The 21,851-nt window shown below is 34.6% G+C and overlaps 1 protein-coding gene across 3 annotated transcripts; it reads right to left on the reverse strand.

Annotated features, from left to right (window-relative positions):
* Window positions 1–204: 204 nt before the first annotated feature.
* LOC120341691 (lysophosphatidylcholine acyltransferase 2-like) lies at window positions 205–20,859 on the reverse strand. 3 transcript variants are annotated; one of them, XM_078120244.1, is made up of 16 exons: window positions 20,562–20,859; window positions 17,586–17,716; window positions 17,304–17,443; window positions 16,357–16,571; window positions 15,770–15,929; window positions 12,190–12,410; window positions 10,684–10,857; window positions 10,464–10,522; window positions 10,008–10,042; window positions 9,472–9,526; window positions 8,956–9,038; window positions 7,519–7,644; window positions 6,733–6,886; window positions 6,445–6,543; window positions 6,126–6,264; window positions 205–1,041 (listed from the first exon to the last, which is right to left on the reverse strand). In XM_078120244.1, the coding sequence occupies exons 2-16, from the start codon at window positions 17,679–17,681 to the stop codon at window positions 827–829; spliced, it is 1,971 nt and encodes a 656-aa protein (XP_077976370.1). In that variant the 5' UTR covers window positions 17,682–17,716; window positions 20,562–20,859; the 3' UTR covers window positions 205–826. The 3 variants fall into 3 exon arrangements, with proteins under 3 accessions (XP_077976370.1, XP_039266199.2, XP_039266198.2); XM_039410265.2 differs by lacking the exons at window positions 12,190–12,410; window positions 15,770–15,929 and having other exon boundaries at window positions 20,562–20,855; XM_039410264.2 differs by lacking the exons at window positions 15,770–15,929; window positions 16,357–16,571; window positions 20,562–20,859.
* Between the last annotated feature and the right edge of the window lie 992 nt (window positions 20,860–21,851).

Here is a 21,851-nt window from a genome sequence, read left to right on the forward strand (position 1 = left end):
TTTTTTACAAAGCATAAAAAGTCCTTCTTAATACTAGGTGTCTCTGCGGCGCCCGAGCTATGTTTAAATCGCATCCATGCTCAAAGAGTACAATTACCATCTTATCAGTGACAATACCGTGAAAATCGTGATACCCACTACCAAGATGTTTTTCTGACGAAGTTTCTGAAACTGCTTCATATCTTGCCGTAAATGAGTCGAAAAAATGATAAGAACATTTATTTTTACATGAAAGTTAAAAACTTGAATTACTTATTACAGATGAATATACGCTCAAAGATGAAAACTGCAAAGTCAGAATGAGTCCATAAATATACACATTATCAGTGACAGAATAACGTATGTGAATATAACAACAAATATGACAAAAATGTGAGAAGCCTATTACAGAATACTCTGAATTATAGAAAAACATGCCACATTTATACATGAACGTACATATATTCAAAATCGCCATGAGACACTGGTGCTTTGAAGAAAGATGTCATACTAATGAAGTCAAAATTGCATTTAATTTGATGCGTCTTCGGTTCAATTTGGGAATTACTTCAAACGAACTTATTCATTACACAACCTTTCCTAAGTTTTCACAGGTAAAATAATAAGAAATCATTGCAATAACTTTATAAAAAAAACATTTTTGTTACAAGGCAGAAGAATGCAAGGGGCATTTTAAATAAATATAAAAAAAAATTATTTTGAATAAATCTATCAATTTCAAAAACACAAAAAAAAATTCTATTTTTTTGCGCATCTCACAGTTTTATGAATATTTATTCTTGGAAATCAAATTTTTAATGATGGTTTTCAAGCAAATATATAGTCTCTATTCATCCTTTTTCTCTTTCAGAATTGCATTAGCTCCTTGATTACTGTATTGGACATTTGATAAAATTGATGATCCAGCAAGTGCATGACTTGCTCGTCTCTGAGTAATATTATGTATTTTATCTTGCGGCATATCATCCTGTTCCAGGTCTGCATATGTCATGAATAACTTTGCATATTCTGGGCGTTTCTTGACAAATGCGTAAAATTCATCTGTAAAAGGTATGAAATATTATAAAATATTTAGCATAAAAAGTTTTGTATGTACACCGACATAACGCTTAACATGGTGTACTGCTAATACTGCTCCTATTACTGAGTCCAATGTCTCATAATTGCATATTCATTTACAAATTACCGAAACGAAGACAGCAAATCTATGGGAAATGACTACAATTTAAAAATAAAAATGGCATTTGAAATGAATTTGAATTCAAATCTGGGCAATTTAGAGAGGATACTAATATCAAAGATAAAAATATTATTTTATTGCTTGGGAAATATGATCGAATCAGCATGCACTATAAGAGAAAATATTATGATATTAAAAGATTTTTCCAATTTATAGTAGTGATATCAATTTTGCCGTTATCCACAAAAGAATCAATGTTTCAAATATAGGAAAGCAAAAATCATACATGTATGTCCTTCAAGTAATAGCAGTGATACCGTTTACAGTAATATGCCAAAAAAATTATCTTGTTCGGTTCGGTCAGCAAAATAATGACTTTAAATTAGGGTTGAGCTGGAAAATTACATCACATAATTGCATCACAATTATGAAAGTGATTTCGCGACTTACATAATTATGCAAAATACCGTCTCTCTGATTTTCAGACTTTGGCAAGGTAAAATTTCGATCGGGTAATAATTCAATTGCGCTTTCCCCGACAAGTTTGTATGCACTTGCACCAGCTGATAAAACATCGCCTATCTCGCAGAATCTTGCTTTGATTGAACGCTTTTTCGGAGCAGCGTCAAATATTGCCACCTTTGCATTTTATCGCCAGGAGAAATGAATCAAGCCAGATATATATATTGCCGAAAAATTGTGCCCATTCAACGATGGAACCCCATCGTTTTGACAAACCATTTGAAACATGATAATCGTGTAATTAAACCGCACCGTGACTTGAATTTCAACCCGATAACATGGTAGTGTATTATTAAATTATTTCGAAAAATTATTCTACATTATAGCTAAGCAGAGCAACCTCTGTCACAGTGGTTCTTAAATTTGATTACTCGTGACCCGAACCTAAACATCGCAAAAATGTATTACAGACAGCCATTAATTAGAAACAGTCCATTGACTCAGTGTGATAGGTGGAAATTTTCCTTTTATTATATCTTCAATGCACGGCTCTATTTTACTGAGCGCAATACTGAAGTCGTCACCATAAATTGAGGCGAGCCTTAGTTTTAATAACAGTCAGTGCCGGAAATCCATGCTCACAAAGATGCGTGGTCGCGTATTGCAGTAGAAAAGTCATTGCTTCGTTTTCAATTATGGGCTTTGTTTCCATTTACCTATACCGTTATCTGTCGCAAACATGACATCCTAGCTAGGCCTTCGGTCTCTCTTGCAGTATACAACTTTTCATCATCACATGTGCACACAGTCTTTTGTTCGCAGTTAATGGGGCCTTGAGCTGAAGCCACATTCTCTCTAGATCTTGAAACATCTAATGCTGAGAAGTGAATTTCTATTTGGCCTTTGGATTTACATTGCCAAAGAAGGCATCATTTTGGTTATTTTGCTTCAGTAAGATGACATTGCACGCGGTCAACACAATGACAAACGTTGTGCATGGTTACCGACACCATAACACAAGACTGGTAAATATTTTAATTGTGTTGTAACAATGCGCTCAAGACAATTGTTTACGTATGTGACATTTGATATTTCATTATCTTTAAATACCAAAGTTAAGAAAGTAAATGGAGACATGCAGGGGTTCTCAAAGTTTTGGTGTTGCGGAGCCCTTGAAAGGTTGAATATTATTCGCGGAGCCCCAAAATAAATGTTAAAATTGTTACTTTCAGATTAATATTCCTGAGCAAGTTAAAAGTACTTTACTTATTTTAAATGCTGAACCTTTTTTAATAGGGTTAACACAAGTCATAAATAAATCTAAATTTCAAACATAAATTATATATACTAAAGCTGTAAATTTGACACTTGACAAACATATTAATAAATTAGGGGGCGAATCTTTTCTCTTTGACATTTTTGGAAGACTTAAAAGGCCGCTAATAACGTGCGCAATTTCATTTTGTTCAAATCCTCGATTTTTTTCGTCAGCATGGCGTGTATTTGAACTTAAACATCTTTACGCCGGAGTTTATTCTCCCTAAATCAAAAATTTCCCTCGGCATATACATGTATTGTTACACAATGACGACGTTAATTGCTTTTTTGTTCTCGTGGGGAATTATGAGTTCAATGTGAAAAACTAATAATTAATAAAGAGGTAAATCCGCAACTCAAATTTCTTGCTTGAAAAACGGCATTCTAAAATATTAAAACTGAAACTTAAAATGGAAGATCACACGTTTGGTTTTCAGCAGACTCACCTCAGATTGGAAACGCTTTTATAGACATTGTAAATCACAAAATTTGGTGTTATGTTAGGTTTTCATCGTAATAACTGCGAAATCAAAACACAGTCAATTGTGCGTGCGATGTACCCTTTTTCCCATTCTGAAACTACCGACGGAGCCGCACGCAATCAATTGTGCGCGCGATCCGCGATGTACCTTTTTTCATTCTGAAACTATACCGACGAGCCGAATGCAATAACATAAATTTCAATTGTTCGTATTTTGCCCAGACATTGGGATTTTTTAAAAGGCGTTATCTTGCTTAAAAATAATCTCAAGTGCGAAAGAACAAATCAAGTTTGACAAATCCTAAGATCGCGAAAATACGACTCCAATTTATTTATAGTTGGCAGTTTATCACATATTTTATGTTATTTTAGAATAGTATTCTTTCATTTTAGTAATCCTAATAGTAATCTCGAACCAAACGTGAGTAACGATGAGCACAATTACATTATAACGCCGAGACACGTTAAATGCTCGGTCATGGATTGAATATTTTATGCAACAGAATCTCGTTATCCGTTTTTTTAATCGCAAAGAATGTTGCGTGGAAAGTTTCGATTCCAATTTTGAACCACCTCCCTCTTAAAAATTCTGGCTGTGCTCCTGCATATAAATCATGTCATTTTTTAATTCCGCCTCTTTACCATATTTCGAGGCTATATTGTTGTCAGATTTTATCAAAGCTGTTATTGCTTCTTTGAACAGTTACAAAATTTTGAGTCGGTATTTTGAAGAGTAATCGAATAGCTCACGGAGCCCCTAAGTTCCTCTCGCGGAGCCCTGGGGCTCCGTACGGCTACAGGGGTGGTGACTCCTCTACGGTCCATGGGCCGAGGCCACGGCCCATCTAATTGGGCCACATGGGCCGTGTTCCATCAAGCTATGGGCCTCGGCCCCATCAAGAAGAATTTAATTATTATACCAAAATTTATAATTTTTACAAAATTGTCAACATTCGAACCAAAAAAAAAAAAATTGCGGGATGCCACCAATTTTTTTTCTTACTATACAGCTAGGCTATAAGCCTTTATATAAAAATAAAACAAAATACCAAGCTAAAGAAAAGGATACTCCTGTAGTATGTGTACCAGGTTAGGGTTGGGACAAAATTTTGTTCAGATTTATGCTTGCAGGCCTCGTGGTAATTTGAGTTGTGCAGGCCTGCTGTAACAAATTTTGTTCGCCTGTTTTACATCAAGTTGTGTAAAGGGACTGAAACCTATGGACGGGGGAAATTCACTTGGCTAACACAGACAGTCCCGAAATCATAATAGAACTAAAATAAGGAAAATCGGAATAAAATTATGGCCTAACCCTAACCTGGTACACACACTACGGGAGTACCAAAATTGACCATGGACTGAAAGTTGATTTAATTGGAAGTAAAGTTGAGTAGAAAGTTGAAACCGTCAAATTATTTGAAACCGTTAGTAAGAACACCTATATTAATTTCGTATTAATTTCGGTGTTACCGAAAACGCTATATTACACAACTAAATAACCAACAATTTTTTGAAGGCGGGACAAGTATGAATATTTGAGATAGCAATGTGCAATGATTGAGTTCTTTTGTACTAAAATGTGGCTACAAATCAAAATAATATTGTTAAACAGTTAAATTTAATGCAACACTTTCATTACTGGGGAGCTTAAAAATATAAAACATCTTATTTTCTTGAGTAAAAACAAGGTACAGTATTTTTGCATATGAGATGGCATTTATGTATTTAGTGGTTCATCTACCTTGAAAACCCACCCTTCATTTTCACCCAAATATTTATGTATGACAATTTATTTAGTCATATCTTCCATAATTGGATATTTCCATTGTAAACAATCTGTTTAGTAGCAATAAATCTTCCTCTGTTGTACCTTTTTGACTGTTAAATTACATTTTTCTACAAAATCTGGTCCTATTTATTTGAAATTTTACAGTGAATAGCAATATCTTTTGTGCGAGAATTTCTGCACCATTCATTATTGAAGGAATTGTTTTAAGAAACAGACGGGGTCATCATAGGTCTACGACACCAACATTTGAAATGAGTCAAAAATTGAAAAAAAAGGTTTGAATCAACAAAGAAACTTCAGTTTCATAAACTGCTAGTAAAAAATAATGGAGTTATTAATAGGTTGCTAATATGCACTAATGAGTGTGAGATTGTATACCGATATTGTTTTAAGCGTGATTCAGTCTGAATACCGAGATAAATAAATCAGGGTTTCCCAAACTGGGGGGCGAAGGGTCGAGCGACAAATTTTAGGGGTTGCGAAGGGCACACCAATTTTACACAAAGTTCGAAATTTATTGAAGCTAGTGCAAAGAATAAAACTCAGAATTTCGAATATGATTGGAGTAGCGGCGCGCTTGCATAACAATGCCGGCTTTGATTGTTAGACCCGAGAAGTGGCGTGTTTCCAAATCACCCGCGGGCCGCACAGAAGTATCTAGCAGGCTGCATGCGGCCCGCGGGCCGTATGTTGTGCAGGCCTGAGTAACAGCAATATTGGTACACACACTTCTGGAGCGCTAAATTTTGTTTTCAAGTGGAGTTATTTATCCTGATTCACCGATCAGTGTTAGACAACAGTTGCATAAAACTGGAAGAATAAAATTTGAGTGAAGCGACAAATGGTTGATCAATAATTTGACTTTTTGACATTTTAATTGCAGAATAATCAATTACCGAAGGTTATTCTTCCTTTGTTCTCCTGATCAATTTTATCATAAATATTACGTGTTTCAAAATCATGACCAAACACAGACTTAAGTACGTGATCCAATTCATCATGTGTCACCGTACCGTCTCCATTTCTGTCAAAAACCTGTAAGAGTAATTTGTCATTTAAATAAATCCTTATTTGAGAATTAATTATAAAAAATTCAAAATTTACATATATATTAGTGGAAGTACGATAACAATCATGATATTGATTGCTTAAAACTTACTGAGAAAAAGGTAAGGCGTTTGAATTCTAAACCATGCAAAATTAAACCAGACAAACCTTGAAAGCTATTTTGATAGACTTCTCTGTAACTGCAGCATGAGAAAGTAGTGACATTCCGATTACATATTCCCGAAAATCCAGCTTACCACTTCCATCCTGCAAGAAATAGACTCAAATTGCATTAATGTTGCTTTTTAAAATCAAATTGCATTAATGTTTTTAAATCGCAACTTTCTCCAACAAGTAACATGCATGATGATGTTGAATAACATTGCAAAACACATTACTACCGGTGCTGGAAGATATTCTGCAATTAAATAAAAGGAATTGGAGCTGCATACTCACCCTATCATACAAATTGAAGAGTTCTTTCAAAGGCTCAGTAATTGGAAGACACAAAAGTTCAGCAAATTCCTCAATTCCCATCAAACCATCCTTACACGATCTTGATTTCAACGCAAACTCATCCAGCATTTCATTCATCTCATTTATATCAATCCTAGAGTTTATATCATAATAACGATGTTATCCTTAGGCAAACAATACAGTCGCTCAATAAGCTAAGTTCTAAAAGCCATCATTATTCCAGTGCTACTTGTTCTTAATATAGATAATTTTTGAATAACTGTTAGGGGCTTTAGGATAATGAAAAGGCCTGGTTTACATCAGTGCTCATCAACCGGTGTCATGTTTGGTGAACTTCTTGATTTCCAATCAGATTTCATACAAAAGCATGACATATAACAACTACAATGAATTATAGATTGCAATACTTGGAGTTGCCAAGTACTAGGCTTCCTTTCAGCACAATTCGTTGTTTCCATTCTCGTCCAAATGCCTACAACATATATTTCCAAACAAGGGTTTTCTGTTCTCATAAAAATAACAACATGGTAATTCAATCAAAGATGCAAATGCACCAATGAGAAGGGCATTCGAAACAAGATTATTATCTTGCTTTGCACAACTGGCTGGTGAAATATTTTAAATTCAATTCAGGCACAATCAAATAAATCTAATAGAAGATTGGTGTTATGCATGCGTTAACATTTCTGCAACATACAAAGAACATTTCAGTCCAAAATGTTATAACAAAGAATCATGACTGAAACTCAAGAATATGAAAATCACCCTAATTTTTTGCTCAGCTTCGAAAATTCCACAAGGCCAGCTTCCATTGGCAAATCTTTAGATTTTGCTTGGGACATTAAACGACAATCTTCAAATGTGTGTTCAGTGCAAGGTACATTCAATGCCCTGTTAAGAAAAAAAGATAAGTTGATCAAAATTAATTACTTCTAAAATCATTTATTATTCTTGCAATGAAATCAAACATATTTCATTGATTTAGAAAGAAGGAAATAAAATAGAAAGAAAAAAAATCAGATTGTCATTGTAATTACCGTATTTCTCCGCGTATAATACGCACTTTCACGGCTAAAATTCAAGTTCAGAATAACGGGGTGCGTATTATGCATTGACATAGAAAATATCGAAAAAATATTATACCTTATTTCATCCCTAACTAGCTAATAATTATCATATATATTAATGTTAAAGTGTATAAATTTCATTTACCAATATCTGTTAGAGTCAGATCATGCTTGTTTCGGTAGAAGCATGCCCAATTCAACGAAATTTAGGTTAGTAAAAGTAGCAGGAATCTCAATTAATTCAAAACTCAAGCGTCCGAAAAACGGTGAATTAAAAGAACAGATGTACATCGTTAACTGCTGTCATTGTCTTGCCTTTCTTTCGCCGCCGAATCAGCAACACTTCAGGGTCATAAATCACTATATGTCACGCTAATTAATGACCGGTTGGTCAGTGTGGTGTCTGAAAACATGCTCTAAATTCGGGCCTCATCAGGTTTTAGAGATCAGAGATAAATAAAAGCATGATACTTTAATGTTAAATAACATCATATCAAGATTGGCGGACCCTAGTCATAGTCAAGTTTATTTTTTCCATCCAGTAAAAAAGTTAACATGCAAAATTAAGACGAATAAATAATATTGACTACTTATTTTACTGTGGAAGGGAAGCCGCGGGGAACCAAAGCTGGTTATCAAGCATCGACACCCAAGGTTCAAATATCTAAATAAACATTTTTTAGCAACTTGATTGTTGGAGAACTGTTATCATTGATAAGCGAGGCTTGGTAGGTGAACCATTACACCATAAATACATGAAAAACATATTATTTAGGAGATATATTTACAGAAGGCAGACAAATGCCTGAAACGATTCCGCGAAAAACACTCATAACGCAAGAGATGGACAAAACCCCATATGCGTATTATGCATGGAGATTGATTTCTCGCTACAGATGTGCTAAAATGTACATGCGTATTATCTATGGGTGCACATTATGCAAGGAGAAATGCGGTATTTGCAAGGATACATATACAATGTGAATTACAATGTGACCTTAAAATTGTAAACCTCCTATATTAATATAATTGTCAGACATACTGTACGCCTATATTATTAATATAAATGCCCATATCTGTCTCTAACACTCTATTGTGAGTAATTGTACAAATATGTGACTGAAAGAACACTCACTGAGCCATTAAAAAGCGGACATTTTCAGCATACAACTTCGGATCGTCTATTTCCTCATCTGAGGGTGTATATACAGGAAGGAACTGAGAAGAGAACAATAAATACCAAGCGGAAACGGGATGGAGTCATTAAAAAGTTTTAATGAATAGTGCTAATAGTGAGGTGAAATAGAAAACGATACAACAGTTTGCAAGTATAGTGCTATATGAATAGTGCTATATGAATTGACACTGATTTAATTCATTTGCGGCAGAAACACTCTTGATTGAAAAACAGCAACTTCTATAGCTAGTTATCACATGTAAGCTAATGAGGGAAAATAAAAAAATAAAATAATTCTGCTGATGTTAAAATTTAAAAGATTGAAAAATGTCGCTAAAATGCTGTTCAAAATTAATAGATCATAAAATGTTGCAACTCCTTGATATCATGCAGCATTAAATCATAATAACTTTATATTCAATTTGGAGTTACACCTAAGATTGAAAATAATAACTAATTGCAATAATACCATACCTCAACCTGGAATCGGATGTAAAACTGACACAAAGAATACCATAAGAGTGTCAATCTAAAGAAGCAAATTATAATTTAATTACAAGAAAGGATCAGATCAAAAATCAATTTCAAAGGATTCATGATACGATTGGCCAAATCAGATTAATATTTCTAGGGGTGGTTGAAAAATTCTGAAAGAATTAAATTGAATGATCAGTCATTAGAAAATTTGACCAGGATTTATATCATAATCAGAATTTGATCAGTTTTCATATTCACAAAATACAGACTTTAGTATACGATTCTTCCATTATCACATCTCTGCCTGATTAAATTGATATTGAGAAAATTGACATGGAGTTGGCAATAGATATATATTCTAGATTTTTACATCAAGAGACAATTTATATATTGCAGCGTGCATACACAAATTAAATTAAAGAGATCATAGAATTTATTACAAGAGAAATATATTTGAAAGGCATTGTGCAGCATTTTCATTTTTCACTTTGCACAACTTTCGATATATCAAGAATAAAAAATAAAAAATTTACCCTCCAGGTCCATTCATTGTCCAAGTAAAAGTATCCTGCAATAAGGAACCTGTTACTTACGAATAAGTTTTAATTTGGTAAAAACACATAATATTGAGAGATATTTCACAGTGAAAGTGAGTTTGATTGAACTGGTTGAGACCGGTTTACTCTGGAAAGGATCGGTTGTTGTTGCCGACAATATGCAGTCCAGGAAACATTTTTGTAGCTACATTGTAACTGAAAAGCATTACCATAAATAAAGAAATGTATTAAGTTAAATAGCCTATATTACAATTAATACAATATTTGAAACTACTTAGGCCTATCACAGGGCTAACTGCATGCCTGGAAAAAGGGTATTAAAATCAGGACATGATCACCCAGTCATGCATGCGGACTGCGGAGCAGTGTTCAGTGCGGAGTGTCACAGAACTAGGTTAAAATTCTAATATTTGTTCTGAAAAGCATTCTTACCAAATAGTTAGGGTACCGTATCAATACTGGTTGCACAGGAACTCCAGGAATAAAAGCACCTTAAATTAATATAAAAATGTAAAATAAGTGTAACAGGAAAAAAAAATATTTAATTGATAACATTATTGTGAAAGAAATTACTTCAAAATTGTTTCCATAAAAATTGCATGTTTGATAACAATCAAATAGATTTGAGTTTTATATATTCATCTCATCTCACCAGCTTTAAAGGTAATTAGTGCTTTTCCATTAGTGCAAGTCCCTTCTGGAAATACAATAATCTGTGGCCACTCATTTTGTGATGACGCACGGCGGTGAATTTCTTGAATTGTCTTTTTTCTTGAATCAGGATCATGTCGAACGACAAGAACCGGCTGCAATGTTTTCAACAAGGCTGTCAAAAACAATTACAAATGAGTTGATAACCTGACGTGTGCAAATGCATCTTGTATAACGCAATATAAATACAGTGATAACTCTGTAGTCGAACGACTCGACACTAACAATTCGATAGTCGACCAACGAATTCGAGTCAAAAATGATGTGGTATATCGAACGAAACTTCTGAGTTAGAACACGCCATCTCGGCTGCCCTCGGCCATTCAACATACATCAGTTGGAGACTGATGTTAGCAGGATAACGCATGTTGAGAAATTTTTGTGTTTAGTGCTTTTTCTTGCCTTTTTTGCTGTTGAAAATGGCTCCAAAGAAAAGTAGTGATAAAGAAAAGAGGTGAGAATAACTATCGACTTAAAAAAAAGAAATTATTGCCATTCCACGTTTATGAAATATGAGACAATAATAAAGAAAGCTAATGTTACGCAGGGAGTGACAGCAATTAGTTGGCAAAGGCCTTAAATAATTGAGAAAATGAAAAAGTTCCTGCTTATCTTTATCAAAGTTATTGTTGTTTAAAATAAATACCATTGTTTCTTATGGAAAAAAGTTTCGGTATTCAAACAAATCAGTAGTCAAACACGGATCCCGAATGAATTATGTTCAACTACCGCACTGTCACTGTATAAACATGAACATAAATATTACTGCATAAACATCAAAATAAATCCTTGATTGAGAGAAAGCATAAAACAATTTTTCAATTCTGTGACATTATCAGACAAAATATTGCAACATTATCAAACAAAATAAAATAAATTTAAAATAAAATCTCACAATTAACTGTTTTACCAGGTTTGTGAGCAAGTGCTTCACAGTGGTAGAGCAACAGTCAACCTTGCCACAGAGTCACAATTCATAGTCTTATTAAGTTCTAAAACCCAAACTTTTCAGTTTCATAAATTTGAAACGTTTGATATATCATTGTTGATACGATCCATTGTTGACATGACAAGATGGATTTTAGATTTAAATTGATAAAGATCTATCGAATGCGTACATGACTACAGGTATTTAATGTTAAAGTTTTGTAACTATATTTTGCAACAAAAAAAAACAGTATTAGATGCTACTAATGAACAAATATGCATGTTAGCGAGCCATAAAAGATGGTGCACAAGCAGGAAGGATGCAAAGCAAAATTAGTGCAAAATTCAATATGACAAGCAAAGGCAGCACTGCATAATAAAGAGCAAGATAAAAGCAGAAGCAATGAATGATTAAACATTATTGCATATTTGTTTTATCTAAACTGTGTATTGTAACATATAGTTTCATGCGATTGGTTTTGAAACAAATGAAATACATTCATATTCATGCAAGACATACTTCCGATAATTGGAGCTTGCTTGTTCTCTGCACGAGACAGGCAGGATGGTAAAGGTAGAGTGCAAAACCAGAGTAGAGCATCGAAGAATGATGCATGTGGAGCTGCAACAATTACTCTAGCTTCTTTGTGAGATGCACGTTCACCTTTGATATTGACCCATAAGAATCCCATACAGAAGAACTGCATGCGTCCAAAAATCGTAACCAATTGGAATAAGAATCTGAGTAATAAGAAAGAGTGCATTTCAAGTTAATGCAGAAATATGAACAATTACTGTGTTATGAATACTAAATATTGTTATTAATCAACCAATGATGATATAATAAAAAAAACTTTTGAAAAACTATATTCGCTTAGGAAAAAGTTTATATATGAAATCCAAATTGTGATATCAACTCAACAATCAAAATTATTCAAAACAAGTCCCGACCATATAAACCTGTAAACGCATCGAAGAATATATTCGCGTAATAGGTCGTTCACATAATAATCTATTCCTGCAAATTTAACAAAAGTATATTATCTAAAAAAACTCGAAACTTTGTTTTCCCAATTACCAACTACATTCTGTTGGAAGCCCATTCCCAAATAACTAATTTTTCTCAGAAATTTCTCGAAAGCAGTCCTGAAAAATACATCAACCCATTAAGTTTAATGGCTGAGAAAGACCTCATATTGCTATACGACTTTTTAGTCAGATCAGATGACTTATGTTCTGTTTTGCACAAGCTGTCCATTATGTCTACCATATACAAATCTCATTCAAAATATCAATGAGCAAATGCAAACTTCACCTAAAATCAAGAAACTCCATAGCCTATGCAAATAATATACCAAAAAGCCCTAGCCCACAACAGAATTGACATCTATCTGAAGAGATTTTTTTGTCCTGAAGGCCGTGAAATAATCTCCCAAAAATAGTAAATCATAGAATAATAACTATGTGAATAAACAAGTGACGTGACATAAAATGATTGCATAAGCCAAGCGAATAAAATATTTTAAATCCAATCTGATCGCAAAATATTCGAATCATTTTGCAGCTAATTTGCAAATTGCTAAAAGGAGGTAAAGAAAGTGAGGAAAGCCTATCTAAGCGGCCTGTCCCTGATCAACAAAACTGGACGGATCGTCAATTATAGTAATAGTTTGTATAGCATACTATATACCAGCAACACCTTTGCTATTGGTGTCATATGGTTGATGACAAAAAATCAAGAAATGTTTTTTTTTACTACTGTGTGACCCTAAATTTGTTCTTGCGAAATTTTCATTTCCACATTTTCCTATATTCTAATTATTAACTGTTAAAAATATACATATACCAATCCACATTCTTTGTATAATTGAAAAATTCGATTCAGTGATGATTTAATATTTTTATACTCGCCGCAGTCGGGTGACGAAGTTAAAATTTTGAACTACCTGCTTGGCAGAGTTGACATATAACAGTGAGAACTTGAAAGTGTGAGTAAAATGATCGATAATAACAGATTACTTAATTTTACAATTTGACAATGTATTTATGTCATTATTCAGTAATTTGCTTGTCACAATTTATCATCAATGCATATTATACATCAGAATTATGAATAATAGGATGACTATCAATGGTGACAACAAAATAAATCATCACTTCAAGTGTTGCTGTTGTAACACCAACAATGACACCTAACGTGGCATGGTACATATGATTATTGTTAATTATTCAATCAAGTTTTCAAAAGAAATGAGTTTCTGGTAAACTGACTTATATTACACTAACAGTGATGCTTTATTGTGTACTGTAAATATTGATTAAAAAGCAAAAAAGACATTGGTCTTGATTCTTGACATTTTTTATTAAATTAACTACCTAACATGCTGAAAATCATACAAAATCTTTCAACATATTGAGAGTGAATCTACGTATTACCTACCTCGCTTGAATTTATTGTACTAATAATCATTTTATGTTTTCATAAATATATATTGCGATACTTAATTCAATTCAATTTGCTACAATTTAAGCAGTGTACTCTACTCAATAAATGATAGGCCTTTATTATGGGAGTGGACAAAATAGAATATTTTTTCGGATCAAATAATTCTAACATTTTTTTACGAATACCTTATAGTCGAATCCTTTTAAACAACAGGAGCATGGCGGAGGTCGTTCTTTTGTGGGCGCTCCACAAGTATGTGTACCAATATGGAGATAACTAATTTTGTTCGCTTATTTTACATCAAGTAGTGCAGGGGTCGGCAACCTGCGGCCCGCGACGCTTCACTGAATTATATTATCGAAACAGCTGTCCTGATGATTATAATCTTTACGTAACAGAATTTATTGTATGAGTATAAACTTCGCAATTACTCGTTTAATGAGCCTATAATTTAATTATAATTACACCAATAGCAACAAAATGCAGAAAAGTTGATGCTAAGTGCAAGGGGTTCAATGGCGCTGAAAATATCCGAATGGAATTTTTTGTGATGCAATGAGGGAATAAATCCATATTCTATTTGAGAAATGTCTCACTGCTTGATTTTTATTATGAAAAGTATCATCCGTTCGGTTTTCAACTTTCCAAAAATATGTGCGGCCCGCTAATTACTTGCAACCTTTAATTTTGACCAGCGAGCGACAAAAGGTTGCCGACCCCTGAAGTAGTGTGAAGAAACTTATGCCTATGGGCAGGGGGTATATTCACTTGGCTAGCGCAGACAGTAACTCGTAATGGAACTAAAATAAGGGAAATCGAAATAAAATTATGACCTAACCCTAACCTGATACACATACTACAGTAACAAGAGTACCTTTTTGTGAATGACTAAAAGACTGAAAAGTCGTAACAATGTGCATTTATATTGGTAAATTATTGTCATATTCGCAACTGTTTTTGTCACCACAATCACGCTGCCGCGGTGACTTGCAGATGTTGGTAATCTATATTCCATAGGGCATACCACAATTTTACCACAACATCAGACATTCATTAACAGATGTTAAAAACAAGTACCGGTATTAAGAAGCGAGTTTAGAACCCAAATCAGTTTTAGTCTTTTTTTCTCTTTTGTATCAGCTTTGATCATCAATATCATGGTTTTTAAATTAACAACCTATCCAAGTTTAAGTGAAGAATATTATCATTATTGCCACCGGCATTAGGGTGTTTATGAAATTAAAAATTGAAATGATATGATAGGCACAGAAAGAAAACAAAAAGCACCATATTGCAAAGAAAACAACTCCTAAAATTTGATTTTTCTGTCTGTTAGAAAGAGCCGTGGGTAAATTATAGCAGAAATCAAGTGATCGATTTAACGATGCGCGAGTTCTGTGCCCAAGCAAAACGGTGCCGTATAGGTGGTAACGGATATTCGAATATCCATTTAGTTCAACTGCAGCAAAGCTGAAAACTGGTATATACAGTATATATATAAATACAATATTGTTCCTCGTATTTATATACCAGGAAAATGATATAAAAAAACAAGATTTAAATACAGACTAGTGCTTGAGAATTTGTAACAAATAATGTTTCTGAAACATATATATTAGTACTATGTGATTCAATAGGATTGCTCCACACTAACATAAATATATTTCTGTAACATTTCAACTGACTAAGGTCAGACTTCCTCAGACAAATATTATTCAACAACCAACTGGTGCAGCAAGCAGCAAATCGCTTGAATCGCTTACAATATTTATCTTCAAGTTCACTCTTGCTACAGCATCCTTGCAAGGATCTGCCTGCACAAAAGCGTAGAAACATAAGTAATCCCATAGAAACTCAATCAATAGTGAGAGATTTAATCTAATGAGGTAGGCACTGAGAATTATTTTAATTGTTAGAGCGCACTACCAAGCAAAGAGTGATGACTTTTAGTTGTAGCACATGCATATAGATTATTATTGTAAAAAAAAACTAATAATCATGCTAGTGTACATGCACTACTTAAATTGTACTGCTGCGAAAGCTGTAGAAATCAATATCATATATAACAATTACAGTTATTAATTGCACATGCAAAATGATTATAACAAAAATAACCACACAATAACAATTACAGTCTTACATATTTCGGCAATATCTACTAAGCGTGGAATCACTAAGTCTAATCCCACTACTACTGATTCTGCCACAACAATACTCATTTTAATGAGAAAACTATCTTACTTCCTATAAAAGGTGCTGAAATCAAGTCTTGTTTGGCGACCACAGTAGTAGCTATGATTGCGCATGGTACTGCATCATAAAAAGTAGAATGGGGAGCGATCACGTAGATAAAGGCCTCTTTTCTAGAGGCAGGTAACCCTTTTTGTTCAATCCATATTACGCCCATACAAAAGAATACGGCTCGCATGATAGGCTGGAGCAGTAATATAGGCAACCTGTGTGCAAAAACGTTAATTAGATACCCGCAAAGTTGCCAACTTTTTCATATTAAAATTTGACTGAAATGTAGACAAAGTATTGATGTTATATACGGTAATAGAAGACGGAGATAATATACCCATAATGACTAATACCATAAACATTAAATATAAAATTAAAATAAATTAAACAATTTACTTGAAAAATTCATCTCCCATTTATTAGAATTCCACTTGCTTTCTAAGCTTGTGAAACAAGATGTTACTGAACATCTCAATATGCTACCTGTACAAAGGCTATACTGGGCTACTTTTATCAGTATAACATTTGAAATCAACAACATCTCATTAACAAAAAGAGGCAGAACAGAATAGTTAGATATTGAGTAGGCTTGCAGCAATTACCGTAAGTGAAGAATGGCAAATTCAAATCAATTTGCATCATAGACATATATAAAGAATAGTATTGAAGTAGGCTATATTGTTTGTTTGAAATATCGAATTCAATATATATCGAATAAATTATTTTGTAAACAAAATGGCCAATATTTTGTGGGTCAAAAATAAAGTGTACAGTTTTAGTATATATTTATAGATTTCGATAGAAGAAAGCATTGTGAGACCTAATTTATTTATAAGACCTATTTAGTTTAAAAATCATACATCAGGTTGACAAGTTCAATTTTGAGATTACTTCAAGAAAAGCATTTCAACTGCATTCAAATTGAAGAATAAACAAACGAATCTCACCTCCTCCATGATCGAACTGGTTTTTTAGAATCAATATCCAGACCCAACGTAGATATGAATGCAATTAACCATGCAAAAATTAGAAGAATAAATATCAGAAATAGTCGAATCGGTGCAAGTGTAAAAGACATGACCAAGATCTGAAAAATGGAACAAAGTTATGTAATGGCAGTAGGGCGCAGTTGCCCGATTCCAAGATGTCCCGACATTTGTTCCTGCCCAAGTCAGAGTAAGATTCTGTACTCCAATTTCTTCATAAATCAGATACAAAGTTTTTATTACCTGCAGTTTGTCTTTCATTGATAATTGAAGGTCATGAATAAATGGATTAACTTTCGGTAATGCAAATGACTTTTTTCTTAAAAATTTCTCATCCATTTTAAACAATTATGCAAGGAAATTAGTTTGGAAATCTGTAAATATATGAAAAATATGGTGACCGTACATTTGAACCCATGCGTATATCCACGGGTGAAATCTATATGCGGGTGCTAAAACCCATGGGTTAGGGTTAGTATGGGTTTAACTATCCGTGAAACAAAAAAAATTCCATAGGTGCAATAGCATACAGGTGCAATTGTCATGGGTTCAAATGTACGTGGGTTCAAATGTAATGGAACCGAAAAATATATATATTATTGTAGCCTATATCATATGTTATGTCTGGTATAGTTTAGTACCACAAATACATCCATTAGCAGTGGGCGAAGCATAACAAACTCTACATGCCACAATACTATTTGTGTATTTGCAAAATTTCTGTTTATTTGAGAGGCTGACCCTTGCTGCTTCAAATAATGTTTATTTATCCAAATTTCCATTTATATATGAGGACTATTTGTATATCTGCAAAAACCTTTTATTTGTCAGGCTAACTCATTGCAGCTCCAAATAATAGTCATCATATACAAATTTATATATGAGTATGAGTTTTTCATATGCCACAGTTGTCTCTTATTTAAAGGTCTTACCCCTCATGTCCTCCCTCACTGCTTCAAATAATATTTATGCAACCTAAATTGTATTTATATACAGATATATGACTATTACTGTATTAATACTACGTTTACCAAAATTGTTTCTTATTCAGTTATTCGAGGTTGCTGCTTCAAATATAATAGTATATAAATTTGTATTTATATATGGATTTTAGTCACTCATCTGTCAAAATTCTTTCCTATTGCAGTATTGTAAGGCTGATTCCAATAATGCTGTAATATGAGTACCATGTTGTTTATCTACTGAAATTCTTTACCTGCCAGGCTGACTCCTTGCTGATTCAAACAATTTTCAATGTCCAAATTTATATTTGAGTATTATGTTAGTAGTTCAATTGCCAAAATTGTTTTTTATTTGTCGGTTTGTGGGGCTTAGTCCTCACTTTTAATGCATAGTTTATGTATCCAAGTTTAAAAATGTGTATTAGTTGATCATTTGCCCAAGCTGTTTTCTTTCTCAGAGACAATGCGGGGATGATCATGTGCGAGAGGATTGCTGGACTCCTCGCCACCGTAGGGTGGTTCACGTAACCGCTGGTCGGTTACGGCTTCCTCCACCATCAAGTCCATGCTTCCGAAAACAAATAACTGGCGAACTAATTCTGTAATTCCATACCCAACCTGGACTGGTAACAGGGCGAGAGGCCGTGGTTCGCCATATGATTGAGCTGTCTTTCCTCTCCCCCGGGATAAATAGACTATGTAAATTCTATCCTATCCTACAAATACCATTTGTTAAAAATTAAATAATTTTTTTTTAATTGTATTAATTCGTACATGCAACTCAACCCATCTCTCATTCTCACATTTTTTTTTGTTAATCATTGCAATTGCTGAATTGCCGTTTGTTATGAAATTTGTAGCCCAATCGCTGAATTGCAGCATGCAGGCAATCTGAATATTTGATAAAGGCTTTGAACCTTACCGTAGGTTTCACCTAACATCACATAGATTGCCGTATCACAGTATCAGAACGATAAATAGCATCTCGATCTGGCTTAAATAAATCTTACTGTGTCAGTTCCGTGTTTACTAATAGTAGTCATAATGCAATATTCACATATTTTACCTATCGGCAGAACATGGAGGGAGCTGACTCCGATGACCACATGGTCGTATCGCTCCCTCCAGCCCATTTCGAAAAAGGTGTTTTTGGGCGCTCCTGGAGTATGTGCACCAAGATGGCGCACAACCTGAACCCTGACCTGGTACACATACTATGTTCAGGTTGTGCGCCATCTTGATGTACATACTCCAGGAGCGCCCAAAAACACCTTTTTCGAAATGGGCTGGAGGGAGCGATACGACCATGTGGTCATCGGAGTCAGCTCCCTCCATGTTCTGCCGATAGGTAAAATATGTGAATATGGCATTATGTTATGACAGTTTATTTATTATAACCAAAATTATGGCTTTAAGAAACTAAAAACTCATCTTAACCTAAGCACAAGAACATGCAACATAATTACATTGAGTCACTAAGTATAGCCAAACTCAATCGGACTACCGTCTAATACTCGTAACGGCACGTAACTAATGCAGTAAGGCAAATGCAGTCCGTTGTCGCTTGATGATAATCAGTGATCACAACACAAAGAACGATAATGTAATAATGACGGAATATAAACAAAGTGTAGCACACTGCAACAGGAATAACTGAACTTAATTCTCATAACACTTCTGGAATTTGTAGCACTATTTTTTTTATTGTTATGACTGTTTTTTTTTTCTGGTTGACGGAATAAATCTATCTCTCTCACTTTCTCGAGCTTGTCAAAGTAGGGCTACTGCGCCGTCAATAACAATTTCACAAACGACAACGATCTCTCTCATATCGGGGTCGTTGCGACCGACGAGAAAACGAGAGAAATAGCGTAAACTGGCCACCTCAATAGTACCAATCTCAGAGTCTACAAATTTAGACGCCTTTTCCTATTACTGTATTAAATTTCCACCAATGTGGATCATATAACAGTATAATGATTTGAGAATAAATTTAAATAAATCACTACCGTATACTAGGCTACTACCGTGTTTCCCCGACAAATAAGACCTACCCTGAATTTTAAAAATGATTTTTATATAAGCCCTCCCCTTAAAATAAGACCTAGTCAATAGCACGAGATTTTTATTTTTGCATTTTATTAATAAAAACATCACATTATATAGACACAATATCCAGTGGCGGCGCGTCAATAGGGCCAACCGGGGCAATGCCCCGGTTGTTTTTTCGGTATAATAAAAAATATTCGAAAAATACCTCAATATCGGTTGCACAGACTGTCTACGCTAGCCATATTCTCCCGACATGGTTCATTTTTCGCTCGCAAAGCCTTCGCCGAACGTCGACGGGGCGACGCCGATTTTGCCCCGGTTGCTCATTGTATATCGTATTCTCTCTTTTATCTTCCACTCGCCGCGTTTGTCTCGTTTGTTTTCTGTTTCTTTTACTAAATCATCGGGGCTAGCCCCGAAATTATGACGACACAATGCCGACGTTTCTTACAACAACGTGTTGACATATTCACGCATTCCTTCTCGTTCGTTGGTTGCTTGAAGAGTTTATAGTTTCCTCGCCTTCGTTTTTGTCGCTTGTTTCGATATTTGTTCAGTTAGAGACCTTTAGTCCATTTGCTTTCGATTTTCCACATTCCTTTTGAGCTCCTCACTTCTTTCCGGCTTCGCATTTCTTAGCCTTAGACCTCATAATGAATAAGGTTGATGCACTACTTCGCACTCCGTTTTCGCAGCTGCCGCTGGAACAAAAATTAGAGGTACAACGTCTTGGGCCTTATCAACCAAAAAATTGTTCACTGGAACAATCCCATGACGGAGGAAAGCGTCGGCGTACATTCTGCGCAGAACTTGGTATAAAAAACACAAATGGTTGTGTTACAGCGAGGACAAAAATGCACTTTTTTGTTTTTATTGCCTACTTTTTGCTACCGCCCGTGACTCACGTTGGTGTAAATTTGGTTTTAGAGATCTTAAACATCTTTACGAGCGTGCCAGGGATCATCAATCTTCTATGGAGCATCTGGACAATGCAGTAAAAAATACTGAACATTCGGAAATGTTAATATTGCAGCACAGTTGAATGAAGGACGCGCGGTTTCTATTTGTCGGCACAACCAAAACGTCGAGAAAAACCGCCATGTTCTCGGTCGATTGATAGATGTTTTGAAGTTCATTGGTTGTCACGAGCTGTCCCTCCGTGGGCACGATGAACGGGCTGGCTCTTCTAATAGAGGGGTATTTTTGGATATGGTGGAATACACCGCATCCCTAGATACAGTATTGAGAGATCATCTTAATGCCGCAACTGTTTCGAAAGGGACATCTAAGGATATCCAAAATGATTTGCTCGACTCAATGTATAAAATTTACATTTACATTTGGCTCTGGAAATTGAGAATTGCCAGTTCCTTTCGATTCAGTCTGACGAGACAACTGACATCACGTGCGTTTCCCAACTGGCTGTGATTTTTCGGTTTTATGAAAGATGGTAAACCTACCGAGAGATTTCACAGCTTTGTACCAATCGTTGATC

The sequence above is a fragment of the Styela clava genome, chromosome 14, assembly GCF_964204865.1.
Source record: "Styela clava chromosome 14, kaStyClav1.hap1.2, whole genome shotgun sequence".
Classification (NCBI taxonomy): Eukaryota; Metazoa; Chordata; class Ascidiacea; order Stolidobranchia; family Styelidae; genus Styela; species Styela clava.